An 18888-nucleotide genomic window follows, 5' to 3' on the forward strand; every position below is an offset into this window, starting at 1 on the left:
TGTGGAGTTGGTGCTACTAAACATAGACACAGGAGATTTATCTCAAAGGACAAAGTTTTACACAAGGGGAAATCACAATATGATCATATTACATGATTCTTTAGAAGCCCACCAGTAGTTATACAATTTCCTTTGTATTATTTTCTCACCATAAAATCCCCCACTGGATGGAATTTTAGCCTTACTGTCTTTGTTAAGACTTGCTTTGTTTCCTTAGCGTGTAGTTGATTTTGGAGAATGTTTCATGAGCTGTTGAGAAGTGCATGTATTATATAGTGTTTGTGTGGAATGTTCTTTAGGTGTCCTGTAGGTCCATTTGATTTATGATGGCATTTAACTCCAGGGTTTCTTCGTTTGGTATTTTTCTGGATTTCCTATCTATTGTTGCAAGCGAGGTATTGAAGTTACCTACAGTCACTATGTTGAGATGGATTCTGTGGTTTTAGATCTACTAGTGTTTCTTTTTGAAATTTGGTACCTTCTGTTTTGGTGCATAATATGTTCAGAATTGTAATATCCTGTTGTTGGTGTTTTTGTTTGTTTGTTTTTCTTTACTGAGAATGAACTGTTCCTGCTTATGCTTTCTGAATAGTTTTTGTTTGAAGTCTGTTTTGTTAGATCTTAGAATAGGTATTCCTGGTTGTTTCTTAGTTCCATATGTTTGGAATAGTTTTTTCCATGCTTTTCCCAGAGTTGCTATCAGTCATTAATAGTGAAGTGTATTTCTGAGGCAACAAAATATGAATGCTGTTTTCTAAATCAGTCTGTTAGTGTGTGTGTTTTATTGAATTGAGACCATTAATATACAGTTATTATTGAAAGATAATGTGTTAGCTTCTGTCATTCAGTTGGTGGTGTGTTTTCTTGGACATGTTTTGTGTGTTTACCCTTTTTTTCAGTTGAAGTATTCCTTCTAGTATTGTTAATTTGCTTAGTGGTCAAAACTTGCTTTAATCCATTTTTAACATGAAAGGTTTTCATTTTGTTTTTTCTTCTGTCTTCAACTAGAACAATGAAAATCTGGGCCTTTCATACTGTCAGTCCTAACCTGACAATAAAATGACTACTCCTTTTTGAGGTAGAACTTTTATTCATAATAAAAAGAAATATGTGGTATGTTTCTGGTCATAAATAATCAAATTTATTATGCATACCTTTCCTTTTAAACACACACCATCAAGTATCACAAATAGCTTGACTTGTCAAATACCCATTAAACTCTAAGACTCTTTTATTTACTGTTTGAAAAATATCTCCTTTTAGCAGAAGTTAGCTTTCAGGATGAATGCCCTGGGGAGTTTACTCTCAATTGCCTTAGGTGGGAGTGACATAGAACAAAATAGCAAAAGAAAGAAAGTTTTTAATACCATTTGTGGGGCCATTAGGAACATCTGTGGAGACAGTGCCTTGCTCACTTAATGGGATGTACCAGCAGAAGCATTCATGTTTTGGAACACTTATTTTCAGGCAACTGAGGAAGGACATATCCCATCTGCTTCATCTGTTATGTCCCTTTTACCCCTTGCCTTTCATCTGTTGCCTGAATCAATCTTTTAAGTTCTTACTGACTTTGAGGTCATTCACCCTGGCTATTTTTTAAGACATAATTGGCATTCAGCTTCATTTGTGTCAGAGGAGCTCCTTGGAGGCTCAGTTTTGTTGTCAGTAAGCTAGAGATAATTAATAATCTGTCATTTCATAAGGTCTCAGCATGGGTTGGAAGAGATAGTCATGTACTCTTACTCACAGTTGAGTATCTATTGGCATTTGATAGAGTTTTTTTTTCCCCCCTTGGTGTGACTACTGATAGATTAACCACACTCTAGGGCAACCTCCACACCCAGCACAATTTTAGGTAACACAATTTTGATTCCGTAGGTGTAAAAGAAAGAGATCTCTATGTTGAATGAGTAGGAAAGTAGGGATGGGTTCCCCAAGATTTGGGAAAGGGGAGGTGAATGTGATTTTAAAAAAATACATAGCATGAAATTCTCAAAGAATGCATAAAAACATTATGTAAAAATCTGTCTACTTCAAAGAGTAATTATAAAGGTCAAATTGTGTCTAGGCTAAAGTACCTTGCTAATTGCAAAATGCTACTGAAATGTTAGATGAGAGAAGTCCTAGTCCCTACTTCAAATGACTTGACAGATTTACATGACCCCACCTGGATGGCATTGCCCTACATGTGGAATTGGGGGTGGGGGGATGGGAGGGGAGGGTTGTCAGGGTGCATGTGAGGGGGGAGAAGAGGTTAAGAGGGAGGGAGAGTGAACTGGAATCAACATGTAAAATTAAAATAATAATAATAATAAATCACTAGCAGTTCCTGCCTCTGTAATAATTCTATGTCAAATGGCAAATATAAAATGCTAGTGTGTTATTCTGCTTGTCTTACGAGGCTCCTTTACAACTTTATGATAAGCTATATCTTTAAGTGTTCCCTTGTTTCATGTATCTTCCCCAAACACCCAAGCAAGATAATAATCCATAAAACACAGGGGCAATTAAGTATTCAGTTTTATTGTCGAGAAAGAATTCATCATTTGCTAACCTTAAAACACCTTTCCATTAATCCCATAGAGCAGAAACTGTTTGAAACTGGGCCCTCCTGCTGAGGGAGAAGTCATCCAAGTCAAATGGCCTGATGGTAAACTCTATGGGGCGAAGTATCTTGGATCAAATGTTGCCTACATGTATCAGGTGGGTGCTGCTTTCACTGTGATGTTTAGTGAGATGAACAGGAGATACCAGAAAGAGATAACTGTGTATCAAAAAAAGCCACATGAAATTTGGGTGCCTTTTATTCTATGAAAGAGAAAACTTGAGTTTCTAACAGCCCTGGTTTCAACTTAGAATTTAGTTGCCTGTTTGGACACTGAGAAAACCTAACATTTGGTATAGTTCAACAAGTAGATAATAGTAGGTTGTGTTCTTGTGTTTTTTGTCGAGAGTTGCTTTATCTCACCTTAAGCCAGAATGTGGAGCTTTTAGGCTGTCATAACTCAGCATTAGAGCTCTTGCCTTATATATACAAAATCCCTGGATTTGAGTCCAGCACTACAGGAATTTTAAAAATGAGTAAATTAAATAAAATAGGATGTAACATCCATTTGCCAAGTAGTTATATTATTTCATATTACTTTATGTTAGCTGTGATGGCTGTCCAAATAGTACTCTGTGACTTGATTTCTTTGAGTAGAGAAGCCTAACTTAGGCATCTCAGAGGATAAATCAAAATCAGTGTACTGTTGGCACAGATATTCCAAGGAACTTAAAGTTGTTGTCTACTCAACTTTAAAAAGTTGGGCTAGAGAGATGGCTTAAAGTTTAAGAGCACTTCCAGAGATCCTGAATTCAATTCCCAGCAACCACTGTATATAATACATTATTTAAAAAAAAAAAAAAAAAGTAGTTTAGGAAAAATATTGAAAATAGTCTGTCTCTACCAAAAATAGAGTGAAACTCACAAAAGAGAAACAACATAGATTACACATGTGCATTCAGATTCATTAGAGAGCTTTAAAACTGAACATTATTTTTAGAAGGAACAGATTTTGATAACACCATGTCACAAATCAACATTCTAGTCTGGTGATATAAAAATGGGAAAAAATCCTAGAAGCTTCAAATCTGATAAGTTGAAAAACAGCTTAAGATTAGTAAGACACCAGTTCGAGTAAAGAAGAAAGTTAACAAGAAAAGAGATAACCTTAATAGACGGAGCCAATATAGATTTAAAGAGAAATCTGGCACTAGGGCAATATCTAGAGACCTACAAGGATAGCCCCAACTAAGAATCTAAGCAATGGTGGAGAGGCTACCTTAAAAGCCCTTCCCCAATATAATAAGATTGATGACTACCTTAAATGCTATCCTAAAACCTTTACCTAGAAGGTGATGGAAACAGAAGCAGATATCCACAGCTGAAGCACTGAGCTGAACTCTTGGAATCCAGTTGTAGACAGGGAGGAGTGATGAGCAAAGGGGTCAAGACCAGGCTGGGGAAACCCATAGAAACAGCTGACCTGAATAAGTGAAACCACATGGACTCCATTCTGACACCTGAGGAACCAGCATAGGCCTAACTGGGCAGTTTATGGGGCCTATAGCAGTGAAACCAGTATTTATCCCTAGTGCACAAATGGGCCCATTACCCATGGAGGGATACTCTCAACCTAGATACATATGACAGATTTTGATGATCCCCCATGGGAGGCCTAACCCTCTCTCTGAGAGGTGAATGGGGGGCATTGGAGGATGAGAAGGAGAGGGAACTGAGATTGATATGTAAAATAAGATTGTTTTTCATTTCAATTAAAAAAGAAGAAAGTTAACTGATAAGAGGCAAGGACTTAAACAGAGGAGGGCAATGCCAAGACAGGGTAACCAGGAATTAGAGCACAGTGTAATTAAAAGGTGCTCAAAGAATTTTAGAACCCATGAAAGAACATTTTTTTTCCCTCATGATCTAGGAGTTGGTGTCCTGGCTAGTTTGACAATAGCTAGACTTAAGGGGGAAGAAGATCCTCAATTGAGAAAGTGTTTCCACAAAAAGTGGCCTATAGGCATTGAATGGTATGGCACATTTTGTTAATTAGTGATTGATGTGTGAGAGCCCATTGTAGGTGTGCTGGTCCTGGACAGATAGTCCTGAATGGTGTAAAATACCAGGCTGATGAAACCAGTAAGCAGTGATACTCCAGTCTTCCAGGGGTCTCCGTTTCAGTTACTGCCTCAAGGTTCCTGGCCTGACATCCCTGTGGTGTGGAAGTGAAATAAAACCACCTTCCCAAGTCAGGATTTTTTGGTTTCTGTGTTTTCATCTCAGCAAAGAAACCTAAAGCAGTTAGCAAGTGGATGGCTTGTGCAGAAAATTGCCATTTTTCAATCCTTCTACATATGTATTTTAGGATTATATGAGATGGTATAAGTGTATCAGATCGTTCACCAATTATACAAAACCTCTCAAGTGGGTTGGATAATACAGGGGATTCCTAGAGAAAAGTATTAATATATCACCAAAACAAAATGTCACATTTAATAAGAAGAATAAGTAATTTATTTAACAAAGCTGGATTGCTTCATAAAAGTATTACATGTTTAAGATTCATGCTAATTAGTAATCAATGTGTTAACCCATCAACATAAAACTATGGGCATATGTATAAACTTGGTGGAAGTCAAAGCTGCTATTAAAATTATCTTTTTAAGTAGTATAAAATTCCACATTAGACCAAGTGGCTCTTTGAGATCACTTTCTACTTTCTTTCATCTTTACTGTTGAATAATATACATTAAAATGTATAGAAATGTTATGAGTATTTTTATCTGCCAGCCTGGTCTCACCACCACGCCAGCCCCAAATAACACACAGAGACCCTATATTAGATATAAATGTTGTTGGCCAGTTACTTGTTTCTTATAGGCTAGCTCTGTCTTAAATATTAACCCATTATTGATCTAAGTATTTCCACGTGGTCTCATCTTACTGGATTCTTGTCTCTTTGTCCTCCATCTTCAATCTCCTCCCTACTACTTCCTTTTTCCTCCTTGTCTCCTAGTCCCGCCTATCTTGCTTTCCTATTGGCCAACAGTGCTTTATTCATTAACCAATACGAGAAACATATTTACAGAATGACATCTCCCATCATAGAAACAAATTAAAATGTGTAGGAACAGAGCAAAATTATATACGTTTATCAATGTGTCTGTGAATGTATGTTTATATGTTTATTTGCGCATGTATCTGTGTGTGTATATCTTTGTGTTGTATGTATGTATGTATGTATGTATGTATGTATGTGTCTGTGTGCCTGAGTATGTTTGTGTCTGTGTATGTATGTGTGTATGTTTATATATATATATATATGTATGTGTTTGTCCCTCACAATAGTCCTGTAAAATAGATTTTATTGATTTTCCATCTATCAAAAAGGGGAGGTAAAGACTGAGGGAACAATTTTTAATTATTTTAAGGAAAAAATATATTTCTCTTATATTTTGTAAGGGCATACATAATTACACTTGCCTCCATGCTAATAAGAGAAAACAGATGTTCAACTATCAGTGACGTTTTGCCTCTGGATACTTGAGACCTGGACATATTAGGACAGTCAACTACACTATTCACATTGTTTTACTAAAACTGTGTTTTTTACTTAGAATTTTCAAATTATTTAATAAAAAGAAAGCAGTCATAAGTAGCAGTTATATCTATGTTCTCAAATATATAAATGGGAACATACCTTTCTTAATGTAATCTTACCTAAGGTAACCATGTCCTCACCAGCATTTATTGGTCTTTGTTTGCTTTCTAATAACCATTCTAACTAGAACAATAATCTCAGAGCAGTTTAAATTTCCTTGATATGTCAAAATATTGAATGTTTTTTCAAGTATTTGTTGAGCATTTATTTTTGTTCTGAGGATAGTGGATTCACTTCACTAGCACATTTACTGACTAGAAGATTTGGGGTGCTTTTTGATTGGGTTTGATTTTTGTTTGTTGTTTAATTTTTGTTGTTCTTTGGGTATTTTGGATATTTATCTCCATGTGACGGTCAGTTCTCAAATACTTTTTCTCATTTGTGTGGGCCATCACCTTTCTTATGGTAATTTCTGCTCAAATGATAAGGTACTGACAAAACATAGCCCATCTAAATTCTGGATTTGCCACTTGTGAGAAGTCATCTGATCAGCCCTTATTTTTCTTGTTTGATTTGGGGGGAGTAATGATTTCATAGCTCATATTTTCTCAAGAGAAAATGCTCTTCTAACCTCTGACTTTGGCTAGTTCTGTATTGTTACAGTCCTTATCCCACCCCCATCCCCCCCCCCCTTTTTGGCATAGTTAATTGGAACTCTTGAGATATGGTTGATACTCTCTTGGTTTTGCTACATATCACAATGCTTTATGCTTCTTCAGGTTGAATTTGAAGATGGATCCCAGATAGCAATGAAGAGAGAAGACATATACACTTTAGATGAGGAGTTACCCAAGAGGGTAAAGGCTCGCTTTGTAAGTGCTACTTAGCAACCCCCACTCCCATGAAGTCTTCATCCTCTCTATGCTTTCCCAGTTCCAGAAGAAAACAACCTTGGGCTTTTGGATAATTTTGAAGAAAGCCAAAGCAACTTTTCCCTTGTTGTAACCTGACCACTGCAACTCTCAACTTGGATAGAAAGAGGAAAACCAGTGTTTATATGGCTTACTTTTCTTCTGATGAGATCAAAAGACAGTTTTAAAAATTTATTGACATTCAATAATGATTATTAAATCTGTCCTTTGTACAAAACTCTGGAGACAAATAGAAAATTAAGCTATTTACTCTTGTTAGCGAAAGCTACATTAAAAGGAAGCAGTAGATTATAGAGAATGTTCTCTTGTAACCTTATGCATTGTTGAAGTTCTTTGTCACACACTGATGTTTGTGTCTACACTCTCACTTTCATAATACATAACAAAGTTGAATATTAGTAGTGGGAATACTAACAGATGTATAGGTTTCAAAGTATTTAGCAGGGTCTAAAATAAGTCTATTGTGCTCATTTAGAATTTTTTCTGTAACCTCTCTGAAATGATAAATTGCAAACAGAGAAGTTATTTTTTTTTTAATAAGTTTATCATGCATTCTTTATGTCCTCTTACAGTGATAGAGTTATGATAGATTATTTATGTAGTTATTTTGGAAAATCAAAGGCTAAAAGTAGCAAATTGAATTATTCAGTTCTTCTTTTATTGGGTAAGATCTTGATGGTAGGGAACCCTCTCTGATTCACCTCCAGAAGAAGGACTTTTAAAAGTAAAAGTTAAGGGACAAGATAGTTTCATTACTGCTGTTCATCTGATGAAATATGGGGTTCTCAGGAGACTGCACATAGTCTGAGAACATTTTAATTAAAAAGAAAAAAAAATGCACAGGTTAGCCACCAGATAATAACTATGAGCAAAGAGAATATTAAATGCACCTATTGTAGATACAAATTCTTAAAGCCTGGGTAACTTGTCAGTTTTTTGTTTGTTGTTGTTTTTTAACTTTTAATAGCCCATAAAGATTGGGTAGGGATTAGAGTAGGAAATCTTCTGAAAGTCTTTTGGTTTTCTGATGTATGTGTAACTGCTGTGCCTGTTGCTAAATTGATTCTTAGAGATTTCACATTCATGGTTCTTAAGAATTCACTTTCTCCTCGAGATAGACATAATCTCTATTCCATGGTAGATATGGTCTTGATTCCATGATGCCTTCTTTGGTATTTTTATTTGAACAAGGCTCCTGGGTATCATTTTGTGTTGTGTTTTCTCAAATAATACTCTTATCCCCCACCACACCCCACCCCACCCCCGTTTTTGTTTTGAAACAGGTTCCACATGTAAGCCTGACTGGCTTTTAACTCACTGTTAGGTCAATGATATCTTTGAATTTCTGGTCCTTCTCGTTCCCCCTCCCATGTGCTAGGATTATTAACATGTGCCACATGCTTTACTTCTCTGAGAACACTTTAACTGAAAAAAAACCAAACAAACAAAAAATACCAAAAACAGTCAAGTAAAGTACAACTGAATGCAGTTCAGTATGCCCTGCATCTGAGCTCATAAGGAAATACTTTCAGGAGCTACAACCCTTGCCACTTTTTATGTTACTTGATCAAAGACTGTTACACCCTTTGGTCAGTAACCTGCCTTTCCCTCAGGTGGGTATCTAGCTCAGTGGTCAGTAGGTTGTCTCCCAGGACTGATACATTTTTCCAGCTGGAGAGACAAATCTAATTGGAAAGTTAATTGGTACAAGATACTTTATGTTTAGAGAATTCTTTTGGTTTGAGGAAGATTGATTGGGAGCCCTTATTGGGAGTTTACTTTTTAGTGACTTTGCCTTCGTCAGATTCTTCTAGTTTGAGGAGAAATGTTTTGAGAGTCAGCTGACTACCTAATGACAGTGTTGGGTTCTTTTATACTGTCTTCACCAACAGCCCATTACCTTTTATTGTTACAGTAACCATAGTAACCATGGAGTAATTAACTAGAGCTCCTGGTAAATTGACTTTACTGTTCTGTTTAAGAGACTGACAAATGCTGTTATTGCACAGTAGCAATACTTTCATAGATGTTTTATTTCCTCCTTTGATAACATTAACACTTATTAAAGTGAAATATAAGTCAGAGGAAGTGCTTCCCAGAAGTTACTGAAACAGTGTTTTTTTTTCCCGTATGACAGAGAGGACCAACCAATTCACAACTTTGAAGGTACCTTCCCAAGTGAAATATGGCACTTTCTAGGGAACACATAGAATAGCCTGGCACTCTGCATAATTGCCTCATGAGCTGGTGAGCAGAAAATATACATAGCTGCCAACTAGAACCATTTCCAATTTCCATGCTTACTTATATCTACTCCCTTATTTTTCTCTTCATTATTTTTCATAATGTACCATGTGTTTTCAACTCCTAAAAGTCTGTCTACTTTGTTACTAACCTGAGATACGCTATATGTTGCTATCATTATAATTCATACATCTAACTGCAAGCAGTGGACAACATATTCTAGATTGCAAAACAGTAGGGAGTCAGGAACTGAAATGGGTGCTTTAGGGTAGACACTGGATTTGGTCTTTACCTGAGTGTCTCAGGAATAGCCTGCTCTTTTCACTAAGCGCTCACTGAGCAGTAGCTGAATTCCACATCTGTTACTTAGTGTTGAGTCTTACAACATTTGATTTATAGTTCTAATACTCTTTACCTTATGGAAAACGTGATGGAAAGAACATTGCCTATACCTGCATTCATGTTCAGGGCTCACGGGAACCTTCATCTCTCCTATGTCAGAGACTCTTCCATGGAAGGAAAACTATCCCAGACAGAAAACACAAGACCCAGTGCCAGTGAAATGAGGCTCAGAATGTAAAATTTAATAGTCCCAGAGAAGGAAGTAGAATTTGCTAGGGTGTAAAAGTCTGGCCTTGGAAATGTGCAGATCATCTTGAGGACAGGTAAAGAAAAGATTACAGACAGGTACATGTAGCCCTCTGTAATCATTTAACTAGACTATTCTTATATTTATGGTTGTGAGCCTAGCCTTTAACAGCTGAGCTATCCCTCCAGCCCAACTAGAGGATTGGGACTGCTACATTTATTGCAGTGGTTCAAAAGGAGAAATAGACTCTGCATACAGGATAATGACTACTTCAGATCTATGACCTCCTGACAGGATGGAGATGATAGGGAATCCACAGTACCATTAAATTTTTGACAGGTGACTGGACAGATAAGCATGGTATTGGCATTTATGAAATCTAAGAAGGGCAGGGACTGGAAGAAGTCTTTTAGTTCTATTTTATACAGGTTAATTTGGAGAGCATCTGAAGCAGACAGTCTGATGTACTTACTGAGCACAGGGTACTTGATGTAAGAGATCTAAGCCAGAGTGAGAAATCAGTCATCTTTGGAGTAGGGGCAGGTATTAAAGTTAACACTATGGACCAGTTGAACAATAGTTAAGACAGTGAAGCCCTGAAACATCAAAACTGAGCAAACAGGTAGCCAATGGAGTAGTTAAGCAACAGAAAACTGCTATAGAAATTAGGAACCACAAGGAAGTGGGAAGAGGGCAAAGGAACAAAGAATAAGATCCAGAATGACTGTTGGGGGAAAGAGAGAGAGAGAGAGAGAGAGATGTTTGGGCGGAAACCCCAAGTGAGGATGGAGACTAGGAAAGTGTTGAAAGTGTTGATGTAAAACTCACAATTTCTATTCTAAAAAGGTAATGTCAGATTATTCTGGAGCTATCTTGCTTGGTCGTGGCTCAGAACTTTAGTATAACCAAAATTCCGTATTACAACATGTACCCAGTTTCTTGAAGTTTTGTAGTTTTACGGGGGGGGGGGGGGAATAAAAAAGCAAAGCCATAGGCAAGTTTAAAATGAATTAATAGGTACATAAGACAGGTGTATAGCAAGATGGGGGAAGCTTTGCTAAAGGCCCAAGATTCTACCTGATGACATAGTTAGCTTTTGGATTGGTGGGAACTAGTTTTAACTCTGCTAAATTAATAGAGTCCCTAAGGTTTCTATCTATGAGTCAGAAGATGTGGGCAAGGTGTGCCTGTTCTGAAAGGGCCGAAGTAGTGAATGGCCTTTAGGCTTGCAGCATTCCATCTCTTCACAGTAATTACTCAATTTCTAATCAGTTTCTGGAAACATAACTTCTTTTTAGGAGTTCTCTTTTACAGCAGACTCAAAATAAGAGGGTAGAGAAATTAGGACTAAATGGAGCCACATGTTCTGCCATATGGCCTGTGTGAGAACTGCCTGTTGAGGAAGAATAAAAAATCTATGAGTAGGTTTCTTCTATCCTGTAATAGATCCAAGCCTCTGTCCTCTACCTTAGCTGACAGAATGAGATCTGTATCTAATGTTTCTGTACTCACTAATCTATCCTTCTGCATTTAGTCCACAGCCTCTGACATGCGATTTGAAGACACGTTTTATGGTGCAGATGTAATCCAAGGAGAGAGAAAGAGGCAAAGAGTGCTGAGCTCCAGGCTTAAGAATGAGTATGTGGATGACCCTGTGTATCGCACTTTCCTGAAGAGTTCTTTCCAGAAGAAGTGTCAGAAGAGGCAATAGTTGACAACATGTTGCAGCCAAAGAGCAGCTCCAACAGAAAGAGGGAAGACAAAGGGAAAGTCTTGGTGTATGCACTGGGACAGGTGACAGCAGGGTGCTTCTCTGGCATTGGTAATAGATAAGGCTTCCAGAGATGGATACCAAACAACCAGGAAGACATTGACTCTGCAGTGTGATCACTTCCTCAGTCATTTATTTGACCCCAAAGAATATTCATTCCTAAGTGAAAGGAGATAATAGTGAATGGCTTACTATATAGAACTCGTGCCAGAGAAGAGGGGGTACCTCTCTGTGGCTCAGGTCCCTTCTCAGGGAACATATATGGAGGCTCCTCTCCCCCAACTCCTTTTGGTGGAAGCCTCACCACCCAAGAGAAAGGGTGATAATTTATGTATTTTCCACAGTCAGGGAAAGAGTCTTACATTTGTTTTAAGTGGCAGTTTTTATAAAACATTTTTTAAACACAAATGGAATGGATGGTAATGGAATTTACCTATGCGCTATCTGTATTTCCTTGTACAGAACTTTTCCTTTTTTTTTTTTTTTTTATATTATTACTTTTGATTGTGTCTGAAAACTGAGTTGGCCTTTGTAAGAGGAAAATTTGTGCTCTTGAAGAGGAATTCATATGAAGTCTATGGGAATTTTATATATTTACAGAGGAGAAGTCTGGGTATGATATTTTAAACACTTCACAATTCCTGTTCTGAACAGATATTTATAAAAATATATATTTCTTTCATTATGTGTTTGTAAAAATTAGGATTTAAATAAATATACCTAATGCATAGTTTTGAACTAATATAATATGATTTTTCTTTGCAAGACAGCTTGGAAATGTACTAGTATTTAAAAATTAAAATCTGTTTTCTCCTGTCCTGTCTTCTGTCTTGGCTTATTTGTCCATGTTTAAGCCATGTTTAAGAACTTAAAGATGGTTTCTTCAAGTTCTTCAATTTGCCTGCAAATTTCAAGATTCCATTGTTTTTTACCACTAAGTAGTATTCCATTTTGTAAATGTGCCACATCCTTTGCCATCAGGAAATGCAAGTCAAATCAACTCTGAGATACCATCTTATTCCTGTCAAAGTAGCTAAAATTAGAAATACCAATGACAGCTTATGCTGGAGAGGATGTGGAGAAAGGGGAACACTCCTCCACTGCTGGTGGGAGTGCAAACTTGTAAGCTATTTTGGAGATCAGTATGGTGTTTCCTCAGGAAAGTGGGAATCAGTCTACCACAGCATCCAGCAATTCCATTTTTAGGCATATACCCAAATGATCCATATCTATGCAACAAAGACTTGTGTTCAACTATGTTCATAGCAGCATTATTATAATGGCCAAATGCTAGATACTTGCTTTGTTGAATATCACAAACTCATTGTATACAATGGTTAACTTTAAGTTTATAGTTCACTAGATTAGGGCATTTCTTTATAACATGATTATACTACTTATAGGGATGGCTGACTGTGGAAGAGATAGACATTTGATCTGTGAAATGGGGGAAGAAGTTTTGCCCTGCGCTATTGTTTTTCTCTTGTTCATTTCATATTGCACCATTAGAACTGTTTTCTCTAGATATTTTTCTCTGAGACTCACACCAGCTGTTTCATACCTGGATTGAGCCACACTATCGGTTTCTCTGGTTCTCTAGTCTTGAAAAAGTGGCATTTCTCAGACTCAATAGTTATTTGAATCATTTTCCCTAACATTCCATCCTCCCTCCTCTGTCTGCCTATCATCTCCCCATCTTGTTTCTGCTTCTGTGAAGAGTTCTGATTACTGTGAACCTAAGACCTTTTGTCTTAATTTTGGGCACAAGATTATCAATATCAAGTGTGAGCACCACGGTTTTGTTTCTGGGTTAACTTTGAACACAGAAGGCCCAGAGCACTATTCCATTCTGGTAGCTGCTCATGGAAAGAGCCAAGTACCACCAAAAGCTGAGAAGGCTTGTGTACAAAGTTCACTACATTGATAGCTGGATTCTTGTAACCCTGGAAGGGCAAATGAGTTCTTTCCTATAGTTATAAAAAGACAGGGGACTGGGCCACCTAGATGAGAAGAATGTCTTGTTTGTACTGGAATAGTGTTCTGAGTCTGAGATGGCTTTGTCTGAAACCTGCAGACTACAGAGTAAAATGTTTATTCAGTCCACAGAAAGCCTCACATTAAGGCTTTGAGGTTACCCTCATGAACTTTCAATGTGTGACTTTAGTGTGATATGATTAAGAAGCTATTCATTTCACATTTTTTCTACTTCCTCCCCAACCAAAACCATAATGAGAGAAAGAGGCTTCATAACAATAATTTCTGTATATATTGGCAGCATAGGAAATCACTGGTAATGATGATTTTTTTTAAAGCTGCTTCTCATAAATTTGAACTCTTTGTTGCCATTTATAAAAGCAGCCTCATATTGAGAGCTCATTAGTAGTTTGAACTTAATTTTGGCAAAGGAAATAGAGTCAAGAGAGATTGTTTCATCTTTAATATGGCTGTTCAGCAACAATGCCATTATCCTGAATTTCAGATGAATTTAATTGAAACTTAATGCACAAAATTAGTTGTTTTGTGCAATTAGAATCCCATTTAAATGGGTTACAAAATGAATAGGATGGTAAGTTCATGATTTTCCTCATGAATGATTTGCTAGGCATCTTTGTTCCTAGGTTTTCTTTTCACATTAAATAAATGATTTTTTTTTTCCATTTAGTTTAATGGCGGTTTTTCACTCAACAATGTTATCACCCCAGGCAGTATATAATACCCAGCACCTCCAAGGAGGTGAGTGGGAAATAAAGCTCCCCTATGGTTGTCAATTACAGAGAAGTAAGGTAGAAGCTCATTTGTTCCACAGTGTCCAGGCTCTTTATACCCTACCATTCTGCAGATGAGAAAGACACTGAACACATCTACCAGGGGATATGGAAGGATGGGCTTCACAAGCAGACCTGAATGCAAATTCTCCTTTAGCCTTTAATGCCATTGTTTCTTAGGGTACAGCTCTTGACTTTTGAACTTCAATGTGGCAGGAGTTATCAAAACTAAACACTCTGATACACTGTGTGTGACCTAATACCTGGCTAAGTATCAAGCCCAATGATTATTTCTTAAGACTATTGGTAAGCATTAAATGAGAACATCTATACAATAGTAAATGGATAAATTAAAAAAGTTACAGCTGCTGCCGTTATTCTCTTTATCATCGTTATGATTGTAATCATCATCAATCTTGCAACATTTTGTGCTTTTAATGTAGTAAGATTCCCCAAGTATTAACCTAAGCACTCAAGTGGAAGAAGATAAAGAGACAGGGGCAATTGCTTAGGGAACTGAGATATTAGGGAAGTGAGATATTTCCTCCCAGAGGTTCATGAGACACAGAAAATTCCTAAAACTAACAAGATTCACAGGACTCTTCTTCAAGGTTACAGAAGCAGTAAGTGATTCCTCATTAGTTTAAAGAGATTCTTTGACCTGTATAGCAAATTCTAATTGGTCTTAAAAATAAAAACCCAGAGTCAGATATAGGGTTTAATTCTGAAAGATCAGAGCAGCAGAGCATCCAGCTACTAGTTATTACCTCTACTGAATCTTCAGACCAAAGGGGTGATCCTGTCCCAACAAATCCTCAGAGTGAATGCAATGCATTTCTGTCTCCTCCCACTTATATTCCTCTCTCTGTCCAGCCACAGAATTCCTATCTCCACCTCTCTAGTTCTAGGATTAAAGGTGCATGATCCCAGGTACTGGGATCAGAGGTGTGAGCTCTGTTTTAGTTTGAGAATGGATCAATCTGGTGTAGCCCAGGGTGTAGAGAGCCCGCACCTGTCGCAGTGACCACTGGGAGTGGGACAGGTGTGAACGTGACCTGGGGGAACTAGGTCTGGGGTCGGGGACCCCAGCAGTCTTGCTCTTGTTTCCTGGTACAGATAGCATCCGGAGGCATCCTTGGGATGGGAACTTTCTGGTGGTCATCTGTTTTGGTTGTAAGTGATTTTTCCCTGAATAAACATTCATCAGCCTATTTGTTTTCCCAGTTTCTTATTTATCCACAATACCAGGGTGGCCTTGAAGTCAAAGAGATCTGACTGCCTCTGCCTTCCAAGTGCTGGGATTAAAGGTGTGTGCCACCGTTGCCTGGCCGCTACGGCTAACTAGTGGCTTAGCTCTCCACTCTGATCTTCAGGCAAGCTTTATATATTAGATCACAAACAGAATATCACCACACTGACCTGTGAGTTGCATGTAAGTGATAAGGAGAACCCCAGTGTCATAGCTTTCATGATTCATAACCAAAACTGAAGTGAGCTTGTTAGTAACTTAGTTGTTTTTTAGTTATCTATGCTCTTGCAAGTGTACCCAAACTCATTGATTTTTCTAAGTTGGTCTTTGGTTGCATCATTACTTTGTCATCAGTTATTTCAGTGGAGTGAGAAGACATTTATTCACAAGTCCCCAAGAAAATTTGACAAAACAGAGTGTTGCTTTGTTAATTGGTTTGTTTCTTGGGAAAGAAATAAGAATTGATAAGGCTCAATATGACAGAATGGCATGGTCCTGTAAATTTCTGTAGAGAGCTGTCATTAGATTTGTACACAAGGATGAGGCTTTTTGCCAGAAAGCAGCTTTACTTGCAGTAACACTGAATCATTAGGTTCATATCCAAAGGCTGAATAAGATCTGAACATTGTGGAGGTTTGCATTATATGAACTTTTAGTTTCTTTGTCTACCCATTATTGTAATGATTTTAGTTGGGTATTTTATAGCTGTAGGGCTTTGTCAATGAGGCTACATGAACATGATACCATTGCTATGACATTAAAGCAAAAATGTGATAGATTGTGTGAACACTGAAGATACATATGAGCAGCTTCAGTGTTTCAGGTTTAACATTTAGGGCTTTGAGGCATTTTCAGTTAGTTTTGTTGTACATGATAGATATGGGTCTAATTTCATTCTCCTGGCTGTGCACATGTGGCTTTCTTGACATCATATGTTGAAGATCCTCTCTTTTCTAAAACTTGTGTTCCTGTCATCTTTTTAAAAGATGCTATGTAAGTTTGAAGTTACATGAACTCATGTTTGGGTCTTCAATTTTGTTCCATTGATCTACATGTCTGTTCTTGTGCCAGTTCCATATTGTTTTTATTACTATGGCTTAGTAATACATCTTAAGATCTGGGATGGTAATCCCTCCAGCACTGTTCTTTTTGTTAAGGATTGCTTTGATCTTTTGTGGTTTCATATGAATTTTATGATACTTTTTAAAAATTTTTGTGAAAAATGAGGTGGGGGTTTTGATTGTATTTTATTTAATCTGTAAATAACTGTTGGTAAAAATGACCATGTTCATAGTAGTAAGGATGTTACACACTGTCTAACTAACTTCCAGCTTTAACCTGTTTGCCAACATTGCACCATCTTAGCCAGAAAAGCTGTTCCATTGTTTGATCATTTGGTGACTAGCAAATGATTTACTTTTAAAATTTCTTTTTCCCCCTATATGTAAAATTAGTATCTGGTAATTTCTTGCTGTAGCTGGGAAACCAAGCACATGTAAAAGACCACTCTAAAGTAGACAATGGCTTCCAGTATGTATTTATGTGTTTTAAAAAAGAGATTTTTCACTTCTACCTAATTAGTGCTGATTTTGCTTGTTATGGTGCCAGAGTAAAGGAACCTCACTTAGCTCTAGTCTTTGGGCCACTCTTTCTAGCCTCTCCAGGCCAGTGCTCACTGCAGACAGAATGCACTCCGCAAACTCATTCTTGAGCATCCAGGGATGTTTTAATTTGAATTCAAAGGCAATGCTACCCCTTTCTTTCAACAATCCAGCAGTGATGACACCAAGAAAAATAAACTCTGTGTAACTGTAAGTGAAATCAAACCTTTCCAGTCACTAACCCAACAGTTGTGGCCATCAATAAAAAGAAACTTAGTCCTCAAAGGTAAGCAAAAGGGCCCATCATGGTAGCCCTAAAGAGAAGTACAAGGCCTTAAATTCCATCCTAGATTAAAGATGGCAGATGAGGCTCAACAAGTCCATGAATCCAAGGGCAGTGGAGAGCTCCAACTCCTGAACTTCCTGTGTCCACTCTGATTGGAGAAGTATTATCCAGTCAATAGTTAGTGTTGTCAGTCTCTGAATCCTGTGCATGTGGATGTGTTGCTGAGAGTATGTGCTTACATGGGACTAAACTCCAATGCCTGCTGCTTAAATTTTATATCTTCCAATAAATACATTTATTTTAGTTGATGTGTGAGGTGGCCAATATTATGCCAACTTGACACAAGCCAGAATCATTTGGGAAGGGGGAACTTCAATTGAGAAAATCTCGGAAAGCCTGGAGTGCATTTTCTTGACTGATGATTGATGTGGGAGGGTCCATCTCACTGTAGGCAGTACCATATCTGGATGGGTGATCCTGGGTGCTTTGAGAAAGCCTTCTGAGCAGCCATGAGAAATAAGCCAGTAAGTATCACTCCTCCATGGTCTCTGTATCAGCTGCTGCATCCAGGTCCCTTCTCTGTTTGAGTTATTGCCTGATTTCCCTCAGTGACGAGCCATGATGTGGAACTGTAAGTGAAATCAAACCTTCCCAAGTTCATTATGATTATTGTAATCCTGATGATTTGAATAATAATAGACCCAATAGGCTCATATATTTGAATTGGGAGGCATGAGGAGGTGTGTCCTTGTTGGAGTAGGTGTGGCCTGGTTGGAGGAAGTGTGTCACTAGGGTATGGACTTTGGGGTTCTAAAAATCTCAAGAGAGACCCAGGGCCTCACTCTCTTCCTGCAGATCCAAATGTAGAACTCTCAGCCATCGCTCCAGCACCATGTTTGCCCGTGTAGCACTATGCTTTCCACCATGCTGATAATGGGCTAAACTTCTTAAACTGTAAGCAAATCCCAATGAAATGATTTCTTCTATAATAGTTGCTGTGGTTATAGTGTCTCTTCCCAGCAATAGTGTTTTATCAAAGCAGTAGAAACCCTAACTAAGACAATGTGTGTGATATGTTGTCTGTACAAATGTACACATCTCATGAGTGCCCTAGGTTGAAAAGAGGGCATCAGAACCTTCAGACTGAAGTTAAGGTTGGTTTTGACCCAATGTGTAAGTGGTGAGAATTGAGCACAGGGCCTCTACATGAGCAGTCAGTGATCTTAATCTCTGAGCCATCCACCCAGACTCTGCTCAATGTTTTAAAGGGGCCAGCTTGATGCCTATTTTTTTTGAATGGGT

The 18888-nt window shown here is 37.7% G+C and overlaps 1 protein-coding gene across 1 annotated transcript in view; it reads left to right on the forward strand.

The window, feature by feature from the left end:
* Kdm4c (lysine demethylase 4C) overlaps nt 1-12501 on the forward strand; it is a 145862-nt gene extending 133361 nt beyond the window's left edge. Inside the window, exons 19-21 of the mRNA XM_051188058.1 lie at nt 2584-2703; nt 6929-7021; nt 11449-12501. Coding sequence (XP_051044015.1) covers nt 2584-2703; nt 6929-7021; nt 11449-11625 — 390 coding nt within the window. The 3' untranslated portion in view covers nt 11626-12501. The remainder of the gene's footprint in view (nt 1-2583; nt 2704-6928; nt 7022-11448) is intronic.
* The last annotated feature ends 6387 nt before the right edge of the window (nt 12502-18888 follow it).

Source organism: Phodopus roborovskii, unplaced genomic scaffold, assembly GCF_943737965.1.
Source record: "Phodopus roborovskii unplaced genomic scaffold, PHOROB, whole genome shotgun sequence".
Classification (NCBI taxonomy): domain Eukaryota; kingdom Metazoa; phylum Chordata; class Mammalia; order Rodentia; family Cricetidae; genus Phodopus; species Phodopus roborovskii.